This window comes from Falco biarmicus, chromosome 15, assembly GCF_023638135.1.
Source record: "Falco biarmicus isolate bFalBia1 chromosome 15, bFalBia1.pri, whole genome shotgun sequence".
NCBI classification, from domain to species: domain Eukaryota; kingdom Metazoa; phylum Chordata; class Aves; order Falconiformes; family Falconidae; genus Falco; species Falco biarmicus.
This window is the reverse complement of record NC_079302.1, coordinates 12,231,004-12,258,591: the sequence shown is the minus strand read 5'-3', so window position 1 is coordinate 12,258,591 and position 27,588 is coordinate 12,231,004. Positions and strand designations below refer to the sequence as shown.

Here is a 27,588-nt window from a genome sequence, read left to right as displayed (position 1 = left end):
CTGCACTAAATAAACCAATTTCCATAATGAAGTATAACCCCTCTTCCACCCCCATGCAGTTCACTTTAATGCCTTATCAAAAAATGTTAAGTACGCCAGAGCAAAGAGCCAAAACGTTTTTGATTGGCTTGTTCGCAGCTAAATTTGTCCCTGAGCACCGTCTCCCAGTGTTTCTGCTAAGCAAGGGGATGTCTCTAACACAGAAGTGCTGCATACCAATAAAGAATTGGGAACACCAAGCGAGTATTGCTGGTTCGCAGAAGGAGGCGGCAGCGATGAAAGCTTCACAAGATGCAGAAGGTAAAGTGCCAGCAATGCCTACTGAGCACCTCTGCTAGACCCACGCAGGCAATACGCCAGAGATCAGGAAAACTCTCCGGTGAAGTTCTGACAAAAGGGTTACCTGCTTAACTTGTCTTTTTCCCAAATGGGTAATTTGGCCTGGTTTTATTATCCTAATTATTATCCAATTTTAATTGACATATTTAATAAGCAACAGTACTTTCTTTAGCAGAGACAATTCTTTGATGAATAATCAGCCTAACAGAGATGGCAGCAAACCCCAAGTTTTGGACAGTTTCCATCCGTGAGGAGCCTCCCCATTGGAAAGGCGGTATCTGGGGCATTCATGGCTCTGGCTGACTTGCTCGAACAAGGAGCAAGGATGTCAGAGCTGCAGGGAAAAGAAGAGAGCGTGCAAGGAGAAACCTGTATTGGCAGCTGAGTACTTCCCAATCAAACTGAGGACAGCAAACCTCATTAGCTTCTCACCAGAACGTGAGATACCAGCACAGGGTAACACCACCACAGCTACATTTTCAGGTTACTGAAATTCTGCAGTTAACTAAACCAGTCCGTTTCTAGAACGCTACTGAGAAGCGGAAGATACTTGCTGAAAGTGAATTGTTGAAGTTTGATACTTCTCACATGGGCCACCATTCTCAGGTGCTGACATTCAGACTTAAGAGCCTTAGCTTTCAGCAGCTGGTTTTGGACACTCTGACCTGTGTTCCCCAGCTTGGACAACCAACCGCTGGAGATCACAGCAATAGCTGAAGTGTCAGACCTTACTTACTGATTTTTATTGGAAATACTGTCAAGTTTTCTTATGTGTGTATGTGCACGCTCATGCACACGCACACAGACAGACGTGTAAGTAAAAGGCTAACATTTCACATTTTTTTCCATGGTGAAAAATGGGCCAATGTCCAATCGTACAGGTTTGTTTAGGTTTTTTAAACATCCTATAGCTGTTCTTGGAGTTGTTCAAGCAACCTCAAATTATCAGTTCTCAAATGGAATCCACCAGACAGGGGTTTCAGAGTACTCTACAGAAGATGACAACTGAACGCAAAAAAAACCCAGACAAGACAGCTGCTAGCCTTTCCATGGACTGGTCTGAACGTTCAAGCCAAGTGCACAGTAACAAAGGCAGCAACTAGCACTCATAAGAAGAGTCTGCCCTTTCCCTAGCCAAGCATGCTATTTTGCCAGTAAGACTATTTTTTTCCTATGAAGAGATACTTACCCTTCATTGCAGCTCAAGTCAAAAGTATAGTACAGCAAAGTACAACTGAAATCAGAAACATTCTTGTCTTAATAAATTAGCTCAGCCTTGATGTGGAGCAGCATTACACTAGAAGGACTGACTCTTCCTGAGGTCCCAGCTCCACAAGACTGTGCCTCTAAGATGGGCTAACAAGTGGTGTCTGAACAGACAAGACCCAACGCTGCTCAGAAGACAGGGACTAGGTAGGAATTACGTCTGGTTCAGGGGACACACACAAAGGGTGTGTTGGAGACTAACTGTACCTTTCCTCTGAGCCATGCAGTGGTTCAAATGCCACACAGCCTTCCTTTAAAATTGTATTTTGACCTATACAATTGAGTTCCCCACACCAAGAACAAGGAGAAAGATTTTGCTACTGAAATCCATCAAAGATGCAACATCCATCAAGAGTACACTTCTATCATACTTTATATGTACCTGTATTAAGAAAGACCACCATAACAAATGTATTACACTAAACGGCATTTATAAATGATCAATATTAAATCAAAAGCTATGAAAAAAATCCTAGGTTTTACCCCTGCTTGTTTTCCTTAAAGAGATGAACACCTTAGTCAAATCAGTCCAACAGTTGTCAAAGCAACTTCACACTCTCAGTTTTTTTCAGGCTATGCTGGGGATGCCAAGCTAAAACTATGACAGATAAAACTCATTTACAGGTAACAATTGAAAATATATTTCATGTACACTATAAAGAGCATGAAATTAAGAGGCAGACCATAACACAGCGCTTAAAGGAAAGCTAAAATTTGTTACAGCAAACACACCATTAATACTTAACGACATTTCTGACAGTAGGCAACCTCACAGCCTGAATTAGCCAGTACTAATAGAACACATTCAATTAGAGCAAAATTATTGTTAATTCTAGCAAATATTTTCCATTTTTAATCAAATTCATTTTTTCTAGATTAGCATAAAACTAATATAGTCTATAGGTACAACAAAAGGAAAAATACCTACACTTGATGAAAATAGTAAATATTAATCAAACCAGAGGAATCAAGCCAAAGGAATTATTTCAGAAATGGATAGCCAGTAGATTTTGCAATCAACCAGTAAGTAGTAGCAATGTACTTGGTATTATTATTAGAAACAAAACCATAACTAACAACAAGTTATTTCAAAACTGCAGACTGAAAGGTTAAAGCTAACCATAATTTTTGCATATTATTACAGCACCAAACTTCAAAATGCATAAAAAATGCACGAGGCCAAATGAAAATACCAGTCTCACCCACATAAAATAGTTGAGCATTTACATCTGACACATTAATATCCTGGGATCTTAAAAGCAGTGCTTTCAAGAAGTAATAAATACAATATTCTGTTCCGTAGGATAAATTGTTTTAATCGCAGACAATGAAGTACTTGGGGTAGAAAAGGGAGGACTTTATTATCTGATGCAGAAAGTGGTCACTTCCTGCTTTTCAATGCAACATTGCCCCCACCTGGACAAATGAATTTTGGTTTATAAGTTGGCATTAGTATCATGAAACTTGATAGAACAATGTAAATTGCGGCATAGTCTGGAAAAGAGTTACAGCAAACTTTTATCATTTTTTTGTAGTATACATTTTTCAAGCTCACCTAAGTCTTTTAGTTGACTTATTTAAAGTCTTCTCAGTGTCTTCCTGAAATAAATGATAGCCACTCAGTACTCATAAAAAGTCTTTTCTGATTAGATACTTACTCATTCTTGCAACAAAGAGAATAGTTATTTTCTACAAATAATACTGTATATTAAGATAAACATGCTGATATAGTTTCAGTGCAATATGTGTACTGCATATGCATATCGTGTGCATATATAAAAGATAAATGCACATAGCTTAAACAGAAAATGAAAAATCTTGATTGTAGAAAACCATATATTATTGCTTTAGATCAAAAAATTCAAATTAGCGAAGTAACTTCTATTTTACCTAATAGAAGGCTTAGACTTCATGAACAACCATAAACAACTGAATCTGACCAGCTCTTGCAGTAATCATATTTGTTTTTGCAGTATTCTTCACACACCTTCAAGTGACCAACAGCTCCAGGAAGCCTGAACACTGTTCTCTGTCTCTCCTGAGTAATTACAAAATAAACAGCCCTGAACACTTAGCATCTTCCCTCTCTGTTTCATCCAGAACAACCTTTTGCAACTCCCTGTACTTGCAGTCAAGAAAAACTCCCTATGATGAACAAAGCTTTTGAAACAACAAAAGGAGGAGTGTTGGAAGTTAAACAGGATCTTTAGATGGCACCAGAAGTTACAATAACACACAAGTACCAAACGGGAGGAAACAAACCCAAGTTTAACATAACTTGAGTAGAATGCACATTATACACATAAAGGCAGTGCTCCTGGAAGGCTGCTGTGCCAGCACATGTTACCAATATCAAAACCCAGGACAACCACCTTCCAGACAGCACTTATTTTAGTGCCCCCTGGTGTCAATACTACTCCAATGCTTTACATTTGCATTAGGAAATTAAGGAAAGAAATGGAAATAAAAATATTCCTCAGACTTAAATTATACTGATAAAGTCGTTTTGCAACACTAGACTGCTTTCCATATCCCCAACTTCATTTGGCTACGGAAGTAATACATGTTAATATAGCCAAGACATATTTAAAACATTTAACACAGACACATTATGCTAAAATTACACTTTTATGACCGGATGTGCTTGATTTTGTGACATTAACAAAACCTCCCTAGTGCTTCAATTCTCGTACCCGAGTGCAAAAAACCTGTTTTGTTAAATAAACTTGTTTTGCTGTCATCACCAGCAGGTCATGGAAACAGCACTGAGCTTTTGCAGTGGGAAACATCTTGCTTCACCAAGGATACCGTACTCTTCCCAGTCTTTTCACTGAAACCAGTAAGCTTAAATCTGAAAGCGTTAAAATAAAGTCAAATAAAATGAAAGACATCATCTGATGGTACAACCTGCTTCCAGCTAAACTTCTAAAGTTAGTTTTATTTTATAAAGAATAGATAGTCCCACTGTGAAAACAAGGTTAATGGTCTCTCTCCTGCAGGTCTGCCGCACTTCACAAGCAGTTGATGCTGTACTTCCCTTAATGCTTTCACCCAAGCCCTCTTGAGAATTTACACTCTGGCCCTCACTCCAGGGAAAACTAGTATCTTCTACTAACTGCCTGTGCTGTGCTGGGCCCTGGAGCCGCAGGTGGACGTACCAAAGCGCCTGTTGTCCTCGGGGTGTGCAGAGCAGGCACAGCACCGCCACGGGGCTCCGCTGGCGAGGGTGCTCCAAGCGGGGACCTGCCCATGTGCCATGAAAGGAGACCACACCACACACCCCAGAGACCTTCATTAACACTGTGACTAAGGAGGATATTTCAAAATGCAAAAATACTGAGTGTTTCAGCAGACTAGACAATTATTTTCAGTATTTTGCAAAGCCAGAATGGACCAACTAACCCCCCAAAATGTCACCTAGTGCTTGAAGATCAGTGAACTTGCTAACAAAAGTTGCTTACTAAGTGCCGAATTTTCACTGAGACGCATTTGCCAGATGCCATAAAATGACCAAGACCTGCAACTCGTGACACCTGCAGAAAACCATTTCAGGTAATAGCCACATCTATTTCAGTGACATCTGGGCTCAGGCTTATTTTCTCACATTTCTATTATTTAAGCATGAGCCTCATCATGAAGAATCAATCTTTATTTTAAGATCATAGAAGCATTTTCTATTTGTCAAATGTTGCAGGAGCCCTGCTGATGAACTGCAATAAAACAAGCAACTCCCAAAGTGCCTTTGGCACACAGCAATGCCAAGAATCCACAAAGATAGGCTGCATGAACTGCTAAGCTGCAGATTGAATTGTAATAAACTTAACAAACTATCATTTTTATGAATACCTTCTCAAATAAAACGAAGTGCACACTTCAGGTTCAGCACCTCTGATGGTTCCTACAACAAGCCACCGAACCACAAAGGTGAGAAAAGATGTTCGCCTTCCCCCTCTGCTGCACCCTATTTTGACAGCCAGTTTTCTCCTTCTCTGACAGCCACAGTCTGGCTCCACACTGCAGCACTGGTGGGGCAGGGGCAAAAGACAGAAGGGAGAATGCAAGGCGATTTGCTTCCTTCATTTTTAAGAAAGCTGGTGCTTTTATTTTTCAGAAGGCAGATGCTGAGACCAATGCTTTTTGCAGAAACACACTGGCTTTGACTGAACTTTCCATGGATGCTGTTTCCCAGGGTCAAGTCATAACTTCCAGCCAAAGTCCGAGATCAACTTGAGGAGAGATGAAACCAGAGGTTTCCATCTCCCACAAGGGCTTTCTAGTCACTGAACTAATCTCAAAAGCAAAATAGCTACAAAAGAAGAGATCATGAGACACTTGCCCAAGAACAATGAGTAATGCAGGGGATGGCATTCAACAACTAGGAGCCCCAAGTGCTCATTTGCTCTTGGTTTATGCATAGTGGGGAGTCAGATCTCTGCTCCTTGAATTCATTTGCTTGGGTTTTTTTTCTTCTTGAGCAGCAACATTTGATTTTATTCTATCCCCCACCAAAATACGAAAGACCTCTGGTTATCTAAACTGGATTGGGGGGGTTGGGAGAGTGGCTCAAAAACCCCTGGAGAATTTGGTTTGGTTTCTTTCTGGCTCTGGCCTTGGATGGAGGCCTCTTGTGTACAGGGCAGGAGACTGCAAACTACAAGCACTCTGGCTCATGACTCCACTTTCCATATTACAAAACGCAGTTACAGCCTCACTACAGAAACAGCAGGTGCCTTGGCATACAATGAGTAATGCAATACCTTGAGACGATGCAGTAAACCTCAGTCTAGGGCTCAGTTTCTATCCAAGCTGTCACAAGTTTAAAATGACAGAAGAAAACTAGTATTTGTACATTAGCCTGGTCATACGTCATCACTGCAGGCTGTGATTTGCAACATTCTAAGTAGAAGACTTTATTTAAAGGTAATACCAAATCAAAGGGTGAAGCGCTTGGAACTGCAATTAACAAGGGTGGTCAGCCTACCCATTTATCTGCATGACCTTGCTGACCATGCACACAACTTACACTTGCTTAGGAAAAGTGTTTGGTTTAGACCATACCGATCAGACAATTTAAAATGTTCACCACACAAATGTTACAGTACATGAATTCTTTATATAAAACACCTACTTGCTGTTATTGCACTATTTACTTTTAATTTCAGGATCAGTTAAGTGCATGTATGTATTAAGTACCTGAACTTCCCTAAAACTTTTGATTTCTTTCTATGTCAATCATAATACTTTGTGTTAGTTAGCTATTTGGCTTTTAACATTTAATAGACTGAAAACAACAGCCCTGCTTAGCAAGACAGCCCATATTAACCAGAAGCGTCAGAATTTCTCTGTATAGTCTTTGTCTTGCACCAAGATCTTTTAGTTCAGAAGCTGTACCTGTAAAAAAATGTGGATTACGATGCAATATCACAGGTGTAATTCCGTACCAGTTTCTTACAGAAGCACTAAATGCATTTGATGTAGATTAATTTTCAAAAATGAACATCGTAAACCCAGGCTGTTCTAAACCTGCATGAGTTTTTGAAGAAGTCAAAGTCTTAAAAACAAATTAAAAATGCAATAGCACAAGTATTTTTTGTCTATGATCTCCTGCTGATACCACCAAATCCTTGTAACTTCTATTTTTAAAAGAGCAAACAATGCATGCACTTGAGTGTTTCAGAGAAGCAAAGCATTAGTCTTCTAAATGTATTTTTTCTAATATTCAGGTGCTTTGTTCACTTATTTACTGACACTTACTGCACTGCACCACTTCGCATATAAGAAACCTGAGCAGCACATTTCTGCCAAACTCGTGGATGTTATTCATATCCACTAAATAATGTTCAGAAAAAGACATGAAATACTACTGAATAATTTAATAAAAATCACACCAAGTACCCAATCTTCTGGTTCTATTACATAAAAGTATAGGAATCATTAAATTAGATTTATACCAAAATATTGGCAGAAGCCAAGTAAACCTTCATACGCTTCTACTTCTGTTTCACCAAAAGTAAAGCCATTTTTCCCCTATATTCAGGGCTTCCCAACATTATCCAACAGAGGGCTCCCCATAGCTATTAAAAAACTTAATTGAGAGCCAAATACACGAACACTAACATTACCATATACATACAAATCAGCATACTGTCATTTTAATGACCTGTTCTGTATGCACATACACACATACCTACACCCAATTTAGAAATTTGTAAAAGCATACAGTAAAACCACCCAGGTAGAGCCCTGTCATCATTTGTATGCTGCTAAAGCACCACCAGCTCAAGATTCTTTCCCAAATGTTATTTTTAACTGTGGAAAATAAGTGTATTTTTAAATTGCCTTTACACAAATGAAATTACATTTTCTTCTAATTTCTTTACTCTCATTTGAGAAAAATACTAAGAAAATTGTGGGGCAAAGTCTGCCTGCTACGTGAGTATCAGCCACTGGGAGAGGCAAGGGCAGGGGCTGAAGCCCAGGTGGGTGCTCGTGCACATGGAGCACTTGCTTGTTAAAGCCAGCCTACACCTCACAAGCTTCACCTCGGCAAGACAAAGATGCAACTGGCCTGCTTCAGCAAGACAGGATTTCAAATCAGACTTCTCTTTGTTGAGATGGTTACAAAGTGGGGTTGCAGTACACTAGTTTTGCAATGCTTGAGTGATTAACGTACTTGGTAGATTATGATTTTCTAACATTCAGATACCTGAGGCTAATAAAACCCAAACCTTTTCAAAAGATTTTGCCAAACAGCAGGAAATCTGAGTTTGTAGAGAGTCTTAGGATGTGCTCTCAGAGTTTAGGAATGACTTCAGCCATCCACTGAACTGTCCGCAGAGACTGTTAAGTGAAAGGGTCCAAAACCCTTCACCCTGAGATCTCCCAGTAACACTATTCCCCTCACCATTCAAAGGCCTTAATTTTAAATACAGGATATCATAATGCATTGTGGTGTATCTTCTCTCAGTAACATATACTGAGATTTCCTGTAGACTACACACTTTTTTTTGAAAATTTAATCAAACACCACAGCCAATACAGCATCACATTGGTGTGTCCTGCCTGATCAAAAAAACCTCACAGCGTATTATCTACGCAAATACAATGTAATCATAAGTCAAAACTATTGTCCTGTAATAAATTAACATTAGTATTTGATGGGTTTAGTAAGCTATTCACCACAGATTAAGATGATACATAAAACTACCGTACAAGAAGCTTTCAGAACATTTATACAGTATTAAAAAGTTACCTATCTGTAATGCAGTAAGTTCATTCTGCAGCACCTGTAGATGTGCCCAGAAAATTACCCAACAAAGCATTTTTTTTACTTCTGAGATTTTTTTTTTACTTCTGAGATTCAATTTGTTTTCCATAATAGCTTTTTTCACAAAAGCATTTTTGAGCTTATCTATAATAATACTAATTTGCTTTCCTCCACACCTTTACATTCAACTGTGAAAACACATACCTGTACCCTTTTCACATGTGCTACAAAAGTAATCTAATACATATTTTCCCCTGCATGTCAGTGATTAACTCCTCCAAAACCAGTTCTGCGCTTTTATAAACGCAGGCTTTCTGACCAAAGTCTTAGGAGGTGAAGCATAAAAGCTGTGACCAGCTATGTTACACACCACACAACTGGGCTTGTCTTTTAATTTACAGCAATGTATGTGGTGCTTTCATCCACCCTGCTTTCACCTGCAGTGATGCTGCAAAGCATGTGGACATGTAATGCAAGCAGAAAAAATTTATGGTATTTGCAACTGCATAATGGGAATGCTAACCTCCAAGCAAAATATTTTTAGAAATTTTTGGCACAATACAGAACTAGAAACACCCTGCCCTAACCTGAATTGAGATGAGTTTAATCTCACACATTTGGAAGTCTACTTTCAGGCTGAGGTGTCTGGCTCTGCATAAGCATTTGGAAGATCTAATCAATATTGCAATTTGATGTACTACTTTAAAAGTAACCAAAACACTCTTGACCCTCCACCCTGTTGTGTTACAGGGTATGTTAATTTCCCTGCTTCAAGCAATTTCACAACACACCCCACCATCAGAGCTGAGGTTTGGATTTGAGGTTCAAGGGCAAACTCAGATGCCATTTTTTGCAAATGCACTTGTACTTAGAATACAGCCATTTCTTAAACTAAATTCCAAGTGCCTTTAGCACAGAAGTGTTTGAAAACAATCTCTCTTTTCCCTTTCAACTGGAGACGCAGGTATACAGGACCTTTGGAAGAAACCAGACTAGTGTGGTACACAAAATTACATGTTGCTTTAAAGATTTTGACTTTCATCATTATGCTGCCATCATTTTACTAATTAACTCCAAGAGTACCTATAGCGCATGTATGGAAACAGCAGTAGTATATAAAAAAATAAATAATCAAATTAACTCTAATCCTTTACTTACCACAAGTCTCCATCTTCAATAGTCTTATCATTTGGGGCTCCAGCATGGCCATAGTGCAAAACAGATGAGTTCTCCCCACTGACAGGCAAAAAGAAAATTCAGCACAATTAACCGCAGCAATTAACTGCCAAAGAAACATTAACACATATGACATGAGAAGGAACACTGTAAAGATGTGACATTGTAAATGTCAGCGTATTCATATATTAGGCACAAAATTTTGCAGTTTGTAAGAGCTGCCACAGGTCCAGCCCTAGCATGGGCTGTAATAGCATAGATACCCTGCAGCTCACCCAGCAGAAATGGGTATGGAATGGGCATTTTTGCTACTCTGGCTGCAAGCTAGGAACTTTCTGCAGAAGGAACTTCCTACAGTTCAGACAAATACTGTCTACATCCATGACAGTGTAAAGGATGCAATTATGCACGAGTAATTATTCAACTTACACTGATTTACTACTTTCTGGATTTTTTTTTAATTACTAAGTGATGTTTCCCTATTTGAGGCTAAATATTCTGAGGCATAAAACCCTAACTTCCACTGGAGTAACATTTGACATGTTTGAAACCTCTAGGAGTCAATGTGACTGGAAAAAATTCAGCTGTCCAAGTGAACAGCTCCGGTTCACCCCTGGCATGGCTATGCGTGACCTCTGCTGGAGCAGATACGCTGCGTGCTGCTTGGGCAGCATCCACAGCCGGCAACGTCAGTCGCAGTAACAGCATGAGAACTGACACTCTATTCTTACCTGTTATTAAAAATCACATTACAAAGAAAAGATTTTTATTCCTGGAAATCTTTCAGACTAAACTGCTGATTCACAGGAATAAAACAACTCCAGAGAAGGACGGACCCTTGTTCTGCACTTCTGAAGGTCCACGATCCATTTGGTGACCTTTATTTGGCCCTGACATCCTCTCTTGTCTACTGATATTCCCCCAGGTCCATCAAACATCAGTTAAAAGACGGTAAAGATCTTGAGCTCTACTTATTTTTCTTTTACTATTCTCCTCAGATAGATGCTCGCTCTCTTTTTTCTCTTCAAAAGGCTAGAATTACACCGTATCCAAAAATACATGTGTTGGGACAGGGGTGCTGCGCCAACTCTCTGACCCCTCCAGCTGACTTGCCAGTCTGTGTCTCACCTTTCATCAAAACCATATTGGTCATCCTGCTCAGATTTGAGTCTTTCAAATTGTGATGGTGGAACAGCTTCCTGTCTTAGGTGAAAGGAATCTGAGGCTCAATTTCAAGGATGTTTTTGCTGTATCTGGAGTAAATGTGCCACCTGACTTATTTTTCATATTAGGCTTCCGATATGTGCAATTATGAAAAGACTAAACATGCACTGTAGCCAAAAAGAAATGACCTTCCAGATACATTAAGTCCTTGTGATCAGTTAGGTATTTAATTGATCACTGGTAATTCAGATATAACAACTCCGTAATGATTACGGAGGAGAAAGTAGATGCTGCCTTAAGTTTCTGAAGGCTCTTAAATCTAAAGGGCTGGATCGTGTTATTATTTTGAAAGCAGTAAGTTTTTGTTCTTTTTTAGAACTTTAAAAAAGTGGCTTTTAGCATGTAAGAACTACTATGCAGCAAGGCAGTGAAGGACAATGTTTCAGAATCATGGGAATGATCTTCTGATACAAAGTGCATTTCTCAAAATTATACAAGCTCCAAAGGGAAAAATTAAAGATGTTAAATCAAGACTTTAAAACCGCCACAGAATTAAGGCTGCAACAAATTCATTTTGTGATACTGGTCCAATGGCTTAAGTCCAGTTTTACAACCAGCTGCTAGCTGGCTGCTTTTTACTTCCTGGACTCGGGAACCTACGCTGTTGTGCTGCATAAAGCTGGCACACAAGATGAAGAAAGATGTGAGCTTCCTTCTGAGATGTCCTGTCTCCTGGGCACTGGTGGAATAGTTCCTTCCTTCTAGCCAGAATTCCAGCTTTCCACATCAGGACACTTTCAAACCTAGTTTGCCCAGTCTGAAAAACTATCTATAATACGGCAATGGACTGCAATCAAAAAAACAAAAAACAAACAAACAAAAAAAGTTTTCTGTTCCAGGCAATGTCTACAGTGGGAACTGTGCTTCCCATCTCAGCTGTCTCCTTTTGCATGCAGGTGACAGCAGCAGAGACTGCTCCTACCTCTGCATTGGACTATCAGCATCAGAGGAGGCAGCAAAATTTCCTGCCTGAAGAACTGTTTCCCAGGTGGAGGGAATTCCCTGTTGGGGAGGGGCGGCACTTGGAAGCAGCTGAAATGCTCATATTTAAGGAAAAACACAAAAATAATAAAAAAACTCCCAACACCTGGTGTGCATACACATACTCATGCACACACATGCTCCACAACAGTTTGTCAGGGTTTTAGCTAAAAATGGGGATAACGCAGGAGAAGCAAATAGCACATGCATATATTTATGATCAACTTTTAAAAAATTATCAAGAAGCTTAAGGGCATGACTCCACGCTAATGTATTTGCAGATAGCTTGTTTACTTATCATCATATGCTGGCACCCTCGTGTCATACACCATACCATCTGCATAAACAAGCCATACATTCAAATATGAGCACTGTGCAAATGCTTTCAACAATAGACATTGCAAATAGAAAGAAGGGAGATTTCTTTTGCACATTTTAATGTAAAGGTTTTAGTTTACAAAATATTTCTATAAGGTTTGGCACCAACTGTTATGGAAGATGCGTGAAAAATCTGTTTTTCAGCACTGTTAGGAAAGTGTTGAGCAGCATACAATCTTTCTTGGCATTTGAGACTCCTTATCTGTCACGCACATCTTGGCTCTGTCACGTAAATGGGATCACACCACAGGAGAGCACAGTTGGTGCTGAAGACCAGATATGCACACCATATGCATTTCAAGTTTTTTGTTTGAAGTGATCGGGGTGGGGAGGTCTGCTCACTTTGGCTAACACCCATTAGCAACCAAGGCACAGCAGACCTGCTCCTGAAAGCAGTCCCAGCTGTTTTTCACCCAAAAGAAATCCAGCACGTGCACTCCAGGACGGGTTCCTGGCTCTAAGCAAAGCCCTGCAGCTGGAGGTGAGTGGGAGACCTTGCTTCAGAAATGCACTACTGACCCAAATGAAAACACTGATGTGGTCACACCTCCAGCACGTTCCTGCCACGAGGTGCAACTCCAGTCTTCCTCACAGGAAGCACCTTTAGCACCGTCCCAAGATGAAGGCAAGAAAGATGCTTCAGGAGCAATGCTTTAGTAGTGATGTGTACCCAACAAGGCAAATGCTGCAGCTAGCCAGAAATCGTTCATAATGATTAATTTTCAAGGTGGTGTCAAAACAATTTAAACAAACCCCCAGCCACTGGCAAAGCAAATGAGCCTTCCTGTAGAAGCTACTTCTTTGCTTCCCAAGGAGCAAGAGTTGAAAGGTCTGGCATTACAGTGCCAAATTCAGGGCTTAAAATGAAGTGCTGTGGGGAGGTGCGGATCTCTGGCAGCTCCGCTGCCTTCCTGGAGGTCAGCACCTTTGAAAACCACCACGTCTGGGAATGCTGATGTCTGCCTTCAGGCAGCCAACCTGAAAAATTCTCCAAGAAATTTCTGTGTATCTATTTTTATTCCTTTAATAATTCGCCTTGAACTGGTGCCAAAGATGTGTTTGTTACAGAAAGAATTGCGTGAAGCGGCGGAAAAGCTGCAAATTAACACCACTGAGAATGCACACAGTAGGAAGAGATTCAGATTACTAGGAAAGGAAGAAAAGTCCCCCAAATACATTTTAGATCTGGAAACACCCTGAAAACAAATGACTAGAACAAAGAGAAAGAGGGGGGGATGTCAGCAATATTTTAAGAACAGGACAAAGCTGAGCATCAAGCATTACAAAAAGCAGCTATTAGCTCTACATTAAGAACATCTAAAGAAAAACCAACAGACCATTAACTAAAAAGGCAAACTATCTCCACCATGATTTAAATAAAATCAATCCAGAAGGAAGCGCTAACAGCCTTCTCTCCACTTTTTCATCTATGAGATGAAATCTTAAAAAGTTGATTGAAAAGAAAGAAAAACAGATTTAATAAGTATCCTAACCTTATCCAAAAAGCGTTACTTATGATCCTCAGACAGAGGAAGGCATTTTCCTGTAGTACATTATTCTTAATCTCTGGTATCATCTGCTGAGAGCTGTCATCTTTCTGGAGACATTTTTCAAGAAGATTTGAACCTAAGTCTAAGATGCCACAGTACTACAAAGCAGCTGACCATGGCTTCTGTGGTGGTAGCAGAGATACTGGTACCTCCACCTCCACCTAACTCCAGCTGGAAACTCCGTGCCTGGTTACCAGTGGATGTCATCCATCATAGGGTCACCAGGACACACTGTGCATGTAACTTTACCTTTGTTTTCCCCTTTGTAGAAATGGTTACTTGGTACACTAAGACGCTGCAATGAATAATTCATTAGCATTTTCACACCACTCAGAAGTCACTTTGTAGATTAGTGCTAAATATATCCAAGTATGTTTATCAAATACTACTATTCTCATTTAATTGCACCTACATTACATCTGTTTGTGCTTCAGACCACTTACGAGTTGACAGTCTTTGAAAGTTATCTCTAATATAGGACTATGCTATGTGACCAGTTGTAACACGTAATGTGTGTTACTATTCTCAACTGACTGGAGAGTGAATACATGCAAGTGAACACATAAAGCATATCTGCTCACACCAAATGTTCATTTACCGTCTCCTCAAGAGTTTAACATTGGACAGGAACAAATGCAGGCACTCAGTGTGTGCCAACTGATTTATTTCTGTACTGAAATATAGTTTTGATTACTCTTGATTTCCACCTTAGTGAGAAAAATTTACAAAATCTGAATAACAAACTTGTTTTTTATTTAAAAGCATGATTCTCTTCTGTGGAAATTAGCATTTCTAAATTAGGCCTCTAATCTAAAAAGGAAAGATCCTGTCAAAATACTACAGTTTTAACAGTCAGGAAAACAACAAAACTCAGCATGAACAGAATAAAACATAACTATTCAAAAACCCTAACTACAAAAGCTATTTTTAATGACAAATGTAGTTAAGTGCAATATTTACAATGCATGACATTTTCACAGTAATAAAACAAATGCCTATTATTCTTCCATTATTATGTTAATTGAATTCATCAAATAGGTCTACTTACATTCATTTTATTAGGACCTAGCTTAAAACTGTTAATATTACTTATTCTTACTAATATAGCAAATTACAGACAGAGGCCTTTGTATTCTATCTTAGGTAATTTTTTTAATTTATTTTTTTTAATCAAGTTTGTCTGCACTTGTAACTGTAGTGGTAGAATATAATGCCAGCTCCCAGCTGCAACAGTGAGTCACAGTATTGTTTGCATCCTGCATTTCAAGGGCAGCCCTTCTCCACGTATTAAATCCTCCAACCGTTCAGAGGCAGCTCGAACACCACCCCCACGCCCTGCTAAGCCCCTCCAGCAAGGGGGACAGGACACCCAGTAAACTCCTGTCATCACCCACTTCTGAAGTCCTGTCGGGGCTTGCCTCCTCCTGGGTTCCCCAAGTCCTCGGTTTTTCAGTCTCGTGGAGAGTTTAATCTGTCCCCACAGGGGCACAAGGACCCACTACACAAACATACAGGAAATGTTTCTATAGGTTGTTCTCTAGCACTCAAGCCAGATCCTGCAGAAGTTCTGTTTCACTGTAAGTGAATATATAAGTCTGTATGGCTGTGAAAAATCATACACAGAGACAACCTGATTTTACCATCACAGCCTGTGACAATAGCATAGAGATGGAATCTCCTTTCAGTGGGATGTTAATTTTCACGTTATACAATTGTACTTAAAACAGGAAACTTCTCAGACAATTTAGTTGCACAATTTGCCATAAAACTGCTCATGCTCCTACTGCAATTTTGCATATAAATTGGAAAATTGCATTTACAAATAAGCAATTGAGTAAACATCAGAAAGAAGCAGATATGCTAATTGTCCTTATTACCTCCAAAGCAATATAACATTATCATCATTAACATTAGAATTATTTTTTGTAAGTGTATGTGACTTCAGTGTAGAGCAAATGTTTGTGAGCAGCAGCAGAGCTACAAGTGGAACGTATATACCAACATATATGCCTCATCTGTCATATGTCTCTGATTAGATTCATGCCACTGACTAAATAAGATTAATGTGCACAAAGGACACAGCTGTCCTTCAACATGTATCCTACACTAGTCTCTTGAAATTCTGCAAATTAAAAATGCACATTTCTACAACTGCAGGGAGAATTTTTATAATACTTTCCCAAATACAATACCTTCAACGCCAGCTGTTCAGCAAGAAAGAGAGAGCAAAAAAATTCTGAATTTATAAAAGACTACTTTAATCACATCCTACCTTTTGAGGCAAAAAAAGTTTGAGAATGATATTAAATACTTCAAGTGTATTTCAAAGAGAGTATTTTTGAACAACAGAGAATACCTCTAAAAGCCCTTCTCCATAACACTATTTAATAAAAAAGCCAACTGCAGCACAGATGTGAGCATAAACACAATCTTAGCAGCAGCAGTAGTCATTGGGGGATCTCTTGTGTGCAGCAGAATTTGTAACCGAGTTACTTCTTAAGACACAGTACTAGCCACCTTTCTTTGGCTTTTCCAGAGGAAACAGGTCAAAACCCACTCTGGTGGTACTTGCAAACACATCATGTGCCTGAAAGGAACAATTTTACAGATATCTAGCGGGAAACTGACCATAAAGACTGCAACAGTTCAGTGTAAACCATCGACTTACCTGCCACAGATGCAAGTGTAGGAAGTGTGGCGCATGCCACCTCGAGCATAGCAGTAGTGCTGGAACAAGCTGCAAAGAAAGAAAGGTGGTAATTAATAATACATTCAAAACCACCAGAAGACAGGGAGAAAAGCAAGTCTTGCTTGAGTGCTGCTGTGTTGGTGCAAATCCTCAGCTCTGCGACGAGGCACTCTGCCCATTTCTGCTCAGCTGAACACTCAAATTCAGCCACATCCAGAGCTCAGCAGCCCTGCAGAGCATCACAGATTTCCACAAAGCCCATTAAGCAACTCCGCAGCAGAGACAAGGGGCTCAAGTGCAGCTCAGTAACTTCAAATGGCAAATTGCTTTCCTTAACAACTCAACACAGAAAGGGAAATTATTGCTGGCAAAAGGTCATTCATCTGACCATAGAACAAAAAAGGGATGGTAACAGTTAAATGCTGAAAGCTGGCCAAACTCTCCAAAGTGGAGTTGAGAAAACCATTTCTTGCTGTATTTCAGGTACACAACCACATCCATGACCTTTATTTTCAATCCTGCTGCCTTCAGTCTATGGCACGTAGACTCAGCAAAAGTGAAGTCCAGCCAGAGCCTGCCAAGCAGGGCAAAGCTCTTCAGAACAATTTCAGCAGAAGTTATCTCATTTTTACTACCTCACTGATATCCTCTGCTGAAAGCTGCACTAAATATCCCTGTGTATGTGTGAAGCCTGAATTGCATCTGACCACGCTGTACACCCTCTTCCCCAGAGAAGCCAGCAGAGCTCTCCCATTACGTCAGGCCAGGTGCCTTCTGCTAGCATCACAGTCCATGCTGGAATGGATGGTCTCCTGTTTTCTTGCCTGTAGCACAACACAGAGAAAACATGAGACTATTCAATTCCAGATCGTGGTACCTAAATACCTCTATGACCTTCCCCTGCCCAAACATGGAAAAAAAATAAATTAACACACTCAATCCCAAGAACAAGAAAGAAGATAATGTGATAACACTAGGCCAAGTCCTCAACAACCTATAAAGAACATTACTACACAATATTGTCTGCTTTTGTGCGTGTGAGGGACAGGCAAAGGAAGGGAAGGGGAGAGCAGGCCCCTGCTCTCCCAACAGTACCCCTCTTGCACAGTCATCCTGCTGGAGGAGCTGTTTGGTCTTAAAAGCACTAAAACATTTTCATCTTTGCTGTCAAAGGTCCTTTCACATGAGGGCAGATGTGCCCAAAGCACAATTAATATAGGATTAGGTGCTTTAAGAGCTAAGCACATATCATGGATCCTTTTATTCTTTCTGAAAGATGCTCTAATTACAATCCAATTCCCTTTAATACTGAATGAATTTCAAAAACTCATTTCTTGTAATACTGAAATCATTTCATTAACAGAGTGATAATGGTGCTATTCAAAGAATAGAGATGTGATTTTGTCCTTCTGCAGCAGCAATCCACAGAACACAATTCAAATCCTTTGAAGGATATTAAAGACATTACATGCTTGTAAATACAAACCAGATTTTAAAATTACACAAAATTACAATATTTAAAGAGGAACAAAACATAACATACAAATTAATCACACAAGGAAAAATAAAAGCTTACATTTAGAGACTTAGTAGGGAGACCCAGTTAACAAGACCTCTTTTCTGCTCAAAATGCTATAGTTTTACAAGGTAGAAATACTAATTTTGTACTCCTCCACAAAACAGCAATGGCAAAGAGTAGGTCAAATGACAGAGAAGCTAAGGAGAAACTGACATGGTGAGAGCACAGCAGAGGTATCACTAAATTTAGCTAATGAGATGTAGGTGATAAATTTTATTTGTTCCGACGCAGACATCTTTTTCACCAAATGGACATTCTGTATGGAAACAAAGTTACAGACTTGCTCTTCCCTAGAATACTTGCAGGCATGCCTGTAAGTACGACACTATGCACAAACATTTTGCAGAATAACATATTACACTGTTACGTATGTATAGTTACATTTTAGGAAGTAACTCTCAGTGTATTTTATAGACCCTTTACCTTAAATGTTTATATAAACTATCTCCGCTAGACAGCAACTTTCAGTAACCTTCTAAAGAGCTTTAAAAATGAAATAATGAATGTTGTAAATGTCTTTCCATCATCAGCAATGCAGGGATAGCAGGGTTTATTTTTCCATATGACAACTGATCACATATTCATGGTTGCAATTCATATGAAACTGTGCAGCCGAGTAATAGTATTCACCTTTTGCAGTACTCCCTGATTAGCAGTAAAAAGATGTAAATAAATTAAGACGTGCTTCATATAATCCAGCTGTTGCCTGAACTTTGTTTCTGTTTTCTGAAAAAGGAACCTGATTGTTTCATCAAACGTTATGGACTTTGTTTTAAGAGCAAGAAGTGAGCTTTTATGTGACTGAGCTGAAGATAGTACAGCTTTGCCAGGTAATGAGTTTTCCACTAGTAAAACTACTCACATCACTTTTTTGATTTCACTTTTTTGGGCTATGACTCATTGGAAATGTGTTCGTGCAGTTGGAAAAAAAAAAAAAAGTCCAACATTTCTATCAGAGACAGCCAACATCCTGGTATAACATGTCACAGGTAAGTGAAGGACTGCATATCCCTTTAATGGCAAACGTTGGCTTTTCACAACTGAAAAATGTATGTGTAGAATTACAGAAGCTATCAGTACTTTGTAGTTAAAATCCTGGTTCCACTGGAGTTAATGCAGATTCTGCCACTAGACTTCTTCACAACCAGGATTTCACTGTCTACACACTGCAAGAATCTTTATCCAAAAGTGCAATACAAAAGTATAAAGTCTGAAATAGTTGGATGGAATATCATTTAATCTGGCACTCCACATATATTGCAAATATCACATCTTGAACTTTGCCTGGTCTTTTTCATTGGAGGACACGTGTGTTTAGGCAGTTTTACATTGGTGCTTGATGCTTTGCTGTGGGTTTTTAATGCAACCAACACAGATATGAAAGTTAAGCACCTCTTTTTCTTCTTGCTTCACGGGTTTCAAAGCTGCCTGTCATGTTTTATGCAATATTTCCCTGGAGGGTGTATGTATTACTTATCATGCAGCCATTGGTATATATGCATGTAGATGTTACCTTTTAAATGCATACAACTTTGTTAGAGCTGGCATGTGTTTTGCATTGCTTTTGACAACTCTGGTTGGTTGTTGGATTTTTTTTTTAAAGTGCGGAGGTACATCCTGGGTTTGGTGCTTTTTCTTTTTGCCAAAAACATCAGCTTGTTTAACTGACTGACAGTATGTGAAGATTGAGGGTAGTTTTAAAAACCTCACTGCTTTTTCCATTAACTTAAGTAAGCAAGCATTGGCCACCATCAACTCAAGTAGACCTGACGTGTGCACGTGCACCCACCCTTGCAAATGTGCTGCTGCACAAGTGTTATCCCCACGGCTCTGTTGGGTCTTGACTAGCTTATTCACTATACTTACTTGAGAGAGAAGAAAACTCCGCTTTCAGAAATATCAGGTTAATCATAATTAGAAATAACAGAAAAAGTATATACTTGCTATTGAGATCTTATGGAGTACTGCATACATCCAAACAAAAATCCCAGAATTTTTAAAAAGCCTCAACTTCGAAACAGCCTAAAAAGCCATTAAAAAGCTATAGATAGTCTCTCTGGCAAACTCTAAGAACCACTCTGACAATGGTAGTTGTGTCTTATGATCATCTTTGGTCCAGTTTCTACTGCTATCTAATGCACACTAATAATTACAATCAGATCTGTGCTATGAATGTAAATTGAATCAAATGAAGTAGTTTAATTTCAACAGTTTTCCTAATTTAAGTGGATTTATGGAATAAAGGCACTTAAAGCAGGTGGGATAGAAACTATCTGTAATGACTCCCCTCACACTTCTTGGTTCTTTTCAGATCTTCCTCATCAGCAGAATACAATGTATCCATACACATTCAGCAGAGTGTGATTTTTATTTCTGAATAGAAGTAAAAAAGTAATCTCTTAATTTGAATCCTTGTCATCAGCTCTTCTTGAGTTATAACAAGTACTTATAAGATACCCACATTTTTTATTTCTCAGCTATTCATTCCCAAAACCAAGACACTTCCAGATCAAAAAGGTTCCATTTCTAAATAAAAATCCAATCGAGTATCTTGGCCTGTATCTAACAAAGCAGGTAAAAACTGTAATTACATAAAATGCAGAAGTATGAAGAAATGAAAGAGAGAGAGGGAACAAAAAGGGGCAAGAATATCTGAGAAAAAATGCTATTAAAAACTTAAGCCAAAGTTTCTATAACACTGCCTACACATTCCTCCTTGGCATCTTCTGACAGTCCCTCTACCCCAGTCCCGCAGCCTTAGCAAGTACAGTGAAGCACTGCAGAATGAGACATGCACATCACTTTGGGATGCAGGAACAGTAACTCATGCCAAGGTTTCTGATGAAGCAAAACCAAAACCACCAAATAACCCTGTACATTATTCCCAGACACCGGAGACACGTCAAGAACAACATCTCCTGGATACCAGTAGTTTGGGAACCAGATTTTTAGACCACGTTATCAGGGAGATCTGCTGTCAGGAATGCAACTTGCTTTGTGAAGTATACAATGTTCAGAACAGTCGAGGACACCCATGGGTCAATATTTCATTAGGTACTTATATTGAAAATAGATTTATTTTTTTTTTCCCCCACAATGGATCACTCACAGGTTTGAGGATGTTTTAGACCCACAATAATGTCCTCATGCACCTTTGACAAAGTTGCCTCCTGATAAAAAGGAACTTTCATACACTTCAAAAATAGTATTCTTTGAACGCATTCCTTGAGACTTGCCTTGAAATGCAAGCAGGTGGTTTTGAACTATAAATTGGAAACCACAGCAGCTTAAGGGAGTTCTGTATAGAACTTGGAGAATTTTCTGTAGGTTTGGGTTTTGTTTTTTTTTTTTTTTTAACTACTACAGTTGGAAGACATAGGTGAATATCTGTTAGTTCTCTGTGCACTGAATTACTTTTGAATTGAAAAACTAGAATGTGCCCTTACGCTTTTCTATGGTCTAAATACAAGCATAGCCACAAGAGAGGCTAAAACCCAAAACTTTTTTTAAAGAATCCATGAAAAACCAAATTTTCTAAAGCTGATCCCTCTATACCAGGACTGAAAGCCATGGTTTTGATCATTTAGACATATAAATACCTTCACTTGAGAAAGCTATAAAACTCAAGTAACAGAATTGTTAAGCCACAGTAAATATAATTTGTCCATGTTATCTGAAGTATCTATACTTAGCATCAAACTAGGCTGGAAGAACCATGCACACAGGAAAGTGGAGGTGTCAGTAACAACCCATACTGACACAGAGGAGGTGTCAGTAACAACCCATCAGTGGATATGCAAGCAAGGTGAGCAATGCTCCCTTTAATCCCACACTAGACAGTGTGAGTTCTTAAATACAGAGCATTTTTCTTTGTTAATGAATTTACTTTGGTAATGTCATTTATTTTCCATGGGCAACCAGATGCTTTAAGGCTTAGTTTATCTAATCCTGTTTTCATTTAGTTCATAACACAACACTGCAGTATTGCCAAACACGTCTGAGGTTGTTTTAATACAAAAAAAGTCAGTACTTCATTGCAAAAGAGTGAAGAAAGAAAAGGAGTGGAGGTGAGTAGGAGAAATAATCCAGTTTACTATTAATGAAGAAACAGTGGATAACAAACTTGCACCAGAACAAGAAAATTAGCACTATGAGCAGATGAGCAAAGGTCTTTCTACACCTCAGAGACAATATTATTAAAGATTTACAAAGCAATGTTATTATTTAAGCGGCCTACATGACTGGAAATTGTTTAGAACAGAATTTAGCGCTCCATGAAAAACAGGGAAAAAAAATCTACTTCTATGCATTGACTTCTTAAACCTAATTGTTTACACTACTTCTAATGAAAATTCAAACCACTGGCTGGGTTATTCTGCATGCTCAGTAAGCTTCAGCAGCTCTGCTCCATATCAAGCAGAAGTACTGAAAGCAGCTATGCTTTGAAGCATCTCCGTTTAAAATTGTCCTAATTTGTATCACACATAAGCAGAAATGCTCTGTTGTTTTCTGAAAAATGTTGATCCTTCTGAATTCCAACATCTAGATTCTGCTGCCATTTTTGGTGTGCTTTCTTTAAGTTAATTTATATGCAGCAAATTCTAGTTAATAATAGGTTCCTAGAAGAGAAGAATGTTATTTGAGTTCAGCAGGGATAAAAGGGCTGTAACTTTAGCAAGCAAGTATGACATATGGAACTGGCAGCATATTAACGTGGCTACAGTGCAGAACATCTATTATGAAATAAGGAAAAGCTGTGTAGAAGCAACATAGAAGTGAGCGGTCCCACCTTTGTAATCAAAAATTCATGTTGGTATTTCTAAATGTGCTACTTTTATGTCCTAAAATGGATGACAAGCCAGAGCCCAGGGCAGGAACAGCGGTTAAGATTACCCCAAAATGCAGATATATTTTAAGAACACAGGATGATGAGATCAGAAGGAATGCTATTCCTTCAGGAAACAAAGTCCACCAAGGCAAAGCCATTTCACCAGCCATTAACGCTACCTGGAAACCAGAGACATGTTAAACAAAGTCCGTAAATAATACAAAACTCAGTGCTGTCACATGTCACACATGATTTGCAATGATTAAAGGCAATTGATAATCTCAGTTCAAAAAAGGGAGTTTAGGTGAGGGGTAATTAGCATTTTAATCGCATAATTGGGATCTATAAATTACCTGTCTTATGTAAAGAAGAACTGAAGAGGTTATATGACATTACCTATTGCATCTTTTTGGCTAAACTACACAGGTCAGTGAATTTAGAGAATCTGGAACTACATTTTCCTCACACACATAAATATATTTTCTTTTTGTTTTTTTAATTTCATGGCTGTCCTTGCATAACCACAGGTAACAATTCCACATAAAGTAAGTTCTCCCCCATCATTTTGCAAACCTAAAATTTGTGAATAATTTTTGGGACAGAACAAAAAACAACGTGACTCTAAGATACCGCAGTAGTTTAAGAATGCCTGTAGAATTACCTCCCCTTCTCCCACCTAGATAGATTGATCTAAGTTTCTTCTAACAGCTTGGTTTGAGTTTAAATCCCTTCTTTTTCCCTCCAGTATGAGGAAAGGGCAAGAGTTTTAACAGATGCAGTTTTAAAGCGCATATACCCGCTCTCACTTGATTCATCTTTCATCTAATTCTATGCTGGTGCAACATTTCTCTACCTCACTCTGAAAATTCATCAAATTAGCATTTTCACTGAAGTTTGGCTAACCCATTTAATTACCAACGTTCAAATGCAAACAATGATTATGTGAGTCTATAGCCTTATACTCAGCTGTTCCAGAAGCTTAGCAAGACAACTGAACAGGTACCTTAGAGATAGAACAGTTGCCAGAATGCTCTGTAAATACACCTTTTCAGTAAGTTAATCTTTAAATTAAAACTCAAGAAGCCTTTTAAGAAAGCCTTCAAGTATGGTTGTCAAATTATTATTTGCCTGAAACTTTTAGCTCTACTCAGAAAATTCAGCTATCGTTTGTCAAGAGTTGTTTGATTCATCTGCATAAACCCCGGCTGACTTATGGATTCAAATATTATGACTACTGAACTATTGAAATCCTCATTACAGTTACTGTTTCATAGCAATTAAGCTGATTAAGATATTCATAGTGCAAACCCGCAAAGATTTTAATGTTAATTCTGACAAACTTGCAAGTCAAGGTCTACCTCACTTTCTGTTTTTTTTTCATATGCAGAAGCTCAACCGTCAGGGAGCATGTGCTCTGCCAGCAGAGGAACATGCCCCATCCAGAGCTGCTACGGCTGCCAAGGGGCTGATACAGAGATTACAAACAAGGTTTACCCAAGGGATTGCATCGGAGCTCCAGAAGTCAAAGAACCACTATTAAGTAACAGACAGAAAAAGCACAAATAGTACAAAAGATTGCCATCACAGATTCCAGCAATGATTAGACCACTACAAATAATTAAATGTCATTGATTTGAATAACTGTCCCTGCAGCTGACAGAGGTAACAGCCCCTGTGTGCAATCCTGGAGTCTACAGCAAGTCCAGCAGTCAGCCTTCAGCTGCCCTCCAGCTGGGTGGTTCCATCCTGGCATCAGGGATAACGCAGTCCTACAGCATGTGTGTTAAAGGAGGGAACCTGTTCGTCTTCTGCACTGTGATAACATCACCTTCTGCATGTTGCTTCATGTTCCTCCCTGCCTGCCACTCTGGCACTTCCCACCTGTTGTATTTAGGTAGCTAACAGAGCAGTGGGATGTCCTCCTGCACAGCAATATGAAAGCTATAAAACCTCGAATCCAGGATTTATTTTCATCCACTTTCTTACAGCTGAAGGATTTTAAAGCGATTTTCTAATCTTCACCAAATACATAAACGACAAACAGATCCCACTGCCACACTACAAAACAACGATCATTAAGAAGTCTCCGTTTTATTTCTTCACCAATTCTAAAGTCCACTTGGAGTCACGTCCATTACTAAGAAGGCAGAATTCAGGTCTGCGCTGGTCTAAATTTCATACTTAATCTAATATTACGGAAAGAGATGGCATGATTTTTTTATTAGACTCACTGCTCCATTTCCAGCTCTAATAATTCTAGATCTCAACTGGCATATTTTAAATTAAATTTTTTGTAGTTTAAACCTATTTATCAACAGCTAATTAATGAGGTCTAAATCCTTTGATGACAGAATGATTAAACTGCATTTTAACTAATCCATCTTTAATTAAAATGCTGCCAGCAAACCATTTCTGGATGTGTAAAAAGGACACATTTATAGATGCTCACTCTTTAACTATGCATTATGTAAAGCCAATAATTAGAAGAACTCATGATTTCAATTATATTTTAATTGCCATTACATATAAAACATGCTTTAATAGATGTAATGCAATACATTTTCTTTCTTTACAACTCACTAATCATTCCTATTGGGGTGACAACCAAATAAAAGGTTTAATGTATGCGCTAGTACAGGAATCTTGTTTTAGCTTTGAGCCAATTCTCTCTCCATTTCTTCTTTGCAGCAGAAAGGTGCTTAATTATCTCCAAACCTAAACCACAAATGAATCCCTATAAATCCCTGTTAAAACTCTAAAAGGAGATCAGCGGTAACTGACCATAATAAAGAGAAATGCTTTATTCTTATTATTACACTTTGATATCTTTTAGTTTCTTCAGCTCAAACCACAAGGCTCCTAAAAAACTTGCTAGTTAAGGGAAAAAAAAAAAAAAAGGTGACATCTGTACAGTTTTTCCTACTTCTTCCTTTTTTAGGAAACAAGATGAGCCCAGAGATGCTTTAATTATTGCAGAAGCCATCCATTTTCATTTATTTAGGATACCCGTTTGCCTTCGTCTGGGAGGGGAGGGTGGTAGATGAACAAATGTGATGATTGTGGCCAACTCATTATCTGCATTAATAGGAGGTTGACGCAAATATGGAAGTGATGGAAGTTTAACTGTTCTTTACTACGGTTAAGTCAGTTTTCAATGCAAACATGGAACAAATTGTTTCTTTCTGAATCACAGGGAGTATAGATAGCTGGTTGTGAACACTCGATATCCTGTAGCAATTCAACCTTTAAAACTGCATGTTATTACAATAGATTTTTTTGCTGAGACAACCTAAAATGTGATAAATTACAGTTATTAAATATGTTTCTAAACTCTGCATGTTCCCATTCATTACACAACACAGTAAATTCAGTCTTAGGGTTTCACTGCTTTCAGTGATCTGAATCTGACATGAGGAAACTAATAAGGTTATAGAAGAAGCCTGTTTAATTTACCCATTAAACTGTATTTTACAAATATTCAAAAAGGTGTATTACGCTATTTCTACTGACTCATATATGTTAAATTTAATTTTCATTATCTGATTTCTACTTTTTGGATATATTGGGTATGAAACTGCTGGTATTTCAGTTTATATCAAGTCTTCTCTAAAACATATTTAGCACTTAACACACACTGATAGTTAAGATGCTTTCACATCACTGGCACCTATGATGAAGTCACCGAACACACACATGGATACCAAAACATCCACACAACAAGACTTAAACTGCTGCAAAGTTTGATTTACATACTCTCCTCTCATTTCCCTTTTCATCTACTCCTGCTTATAGAGCAAGCTCTTGGGGGCAGGAAATATATTTTACTACCTTATAACGTGCACTGTCCATTTATATTCTGATTCAATAACAAGAACAGCAGCTTATTATGAAGAGTATACGAACTGTATCTCCTCAAGAGAGTGTATCTGAAAGGTCATTGTGAATATTTAGGTATTCATACTTAACAGACATCAAGAACAAATGCTGATGTGGCAAGATGCTTTATCAAGGTTTATCGAGAACACTCCTTACTTTTTAAAAGATTACAGTAGATCTACCTGGTTGAAAAAAACCCCCACTCTTAAATTTATTATGTATGGCACCCAATTGCTATTCCACCATGTCAGGAATCCTGTAGTGCCAATGCAAGTGACAAGCAGTCAAATGAGAATGTATCTCCTTGCATCACCCATCCCCCCAACCAGGTTACTGTTTTTACTGTCTCTTATTGTGTCTCTTCATATGAGGCCAAGGACAAATATGTTTAAGGACTGCATACCCATTAATATTAAATGAAAAGAAATATTCCAG

General features: G+C 38.7%; 1 protein-coding gene across 1 annotated transcript in view; it reads right to left on the bottom strand.

Annotated features, from left to right (window-relative positions):
- Positions 1–27,588, bottom strand: part of PEPD (peptidase D) — a 141,447-nt gene that overhangs the window by 45,586 nt on the left and 68,273 nt on the right. Inside the window, exons 10-11 of the mRNA XM_056360502.1 lie at positions 16,850–16,918; positions 10,031–10,108 (exon numbers count right to left, since the gene is read on the bottom strand). Coding sequence (XP_056216477.1) covers positions 10,031–10,108; positions 16,850–16,918 — 147 coding nt within the window. The remainder of the gene's footprint in view (positions 1–10,030; positions 10,109–16,849; positions 16,919–27,588) is intronic.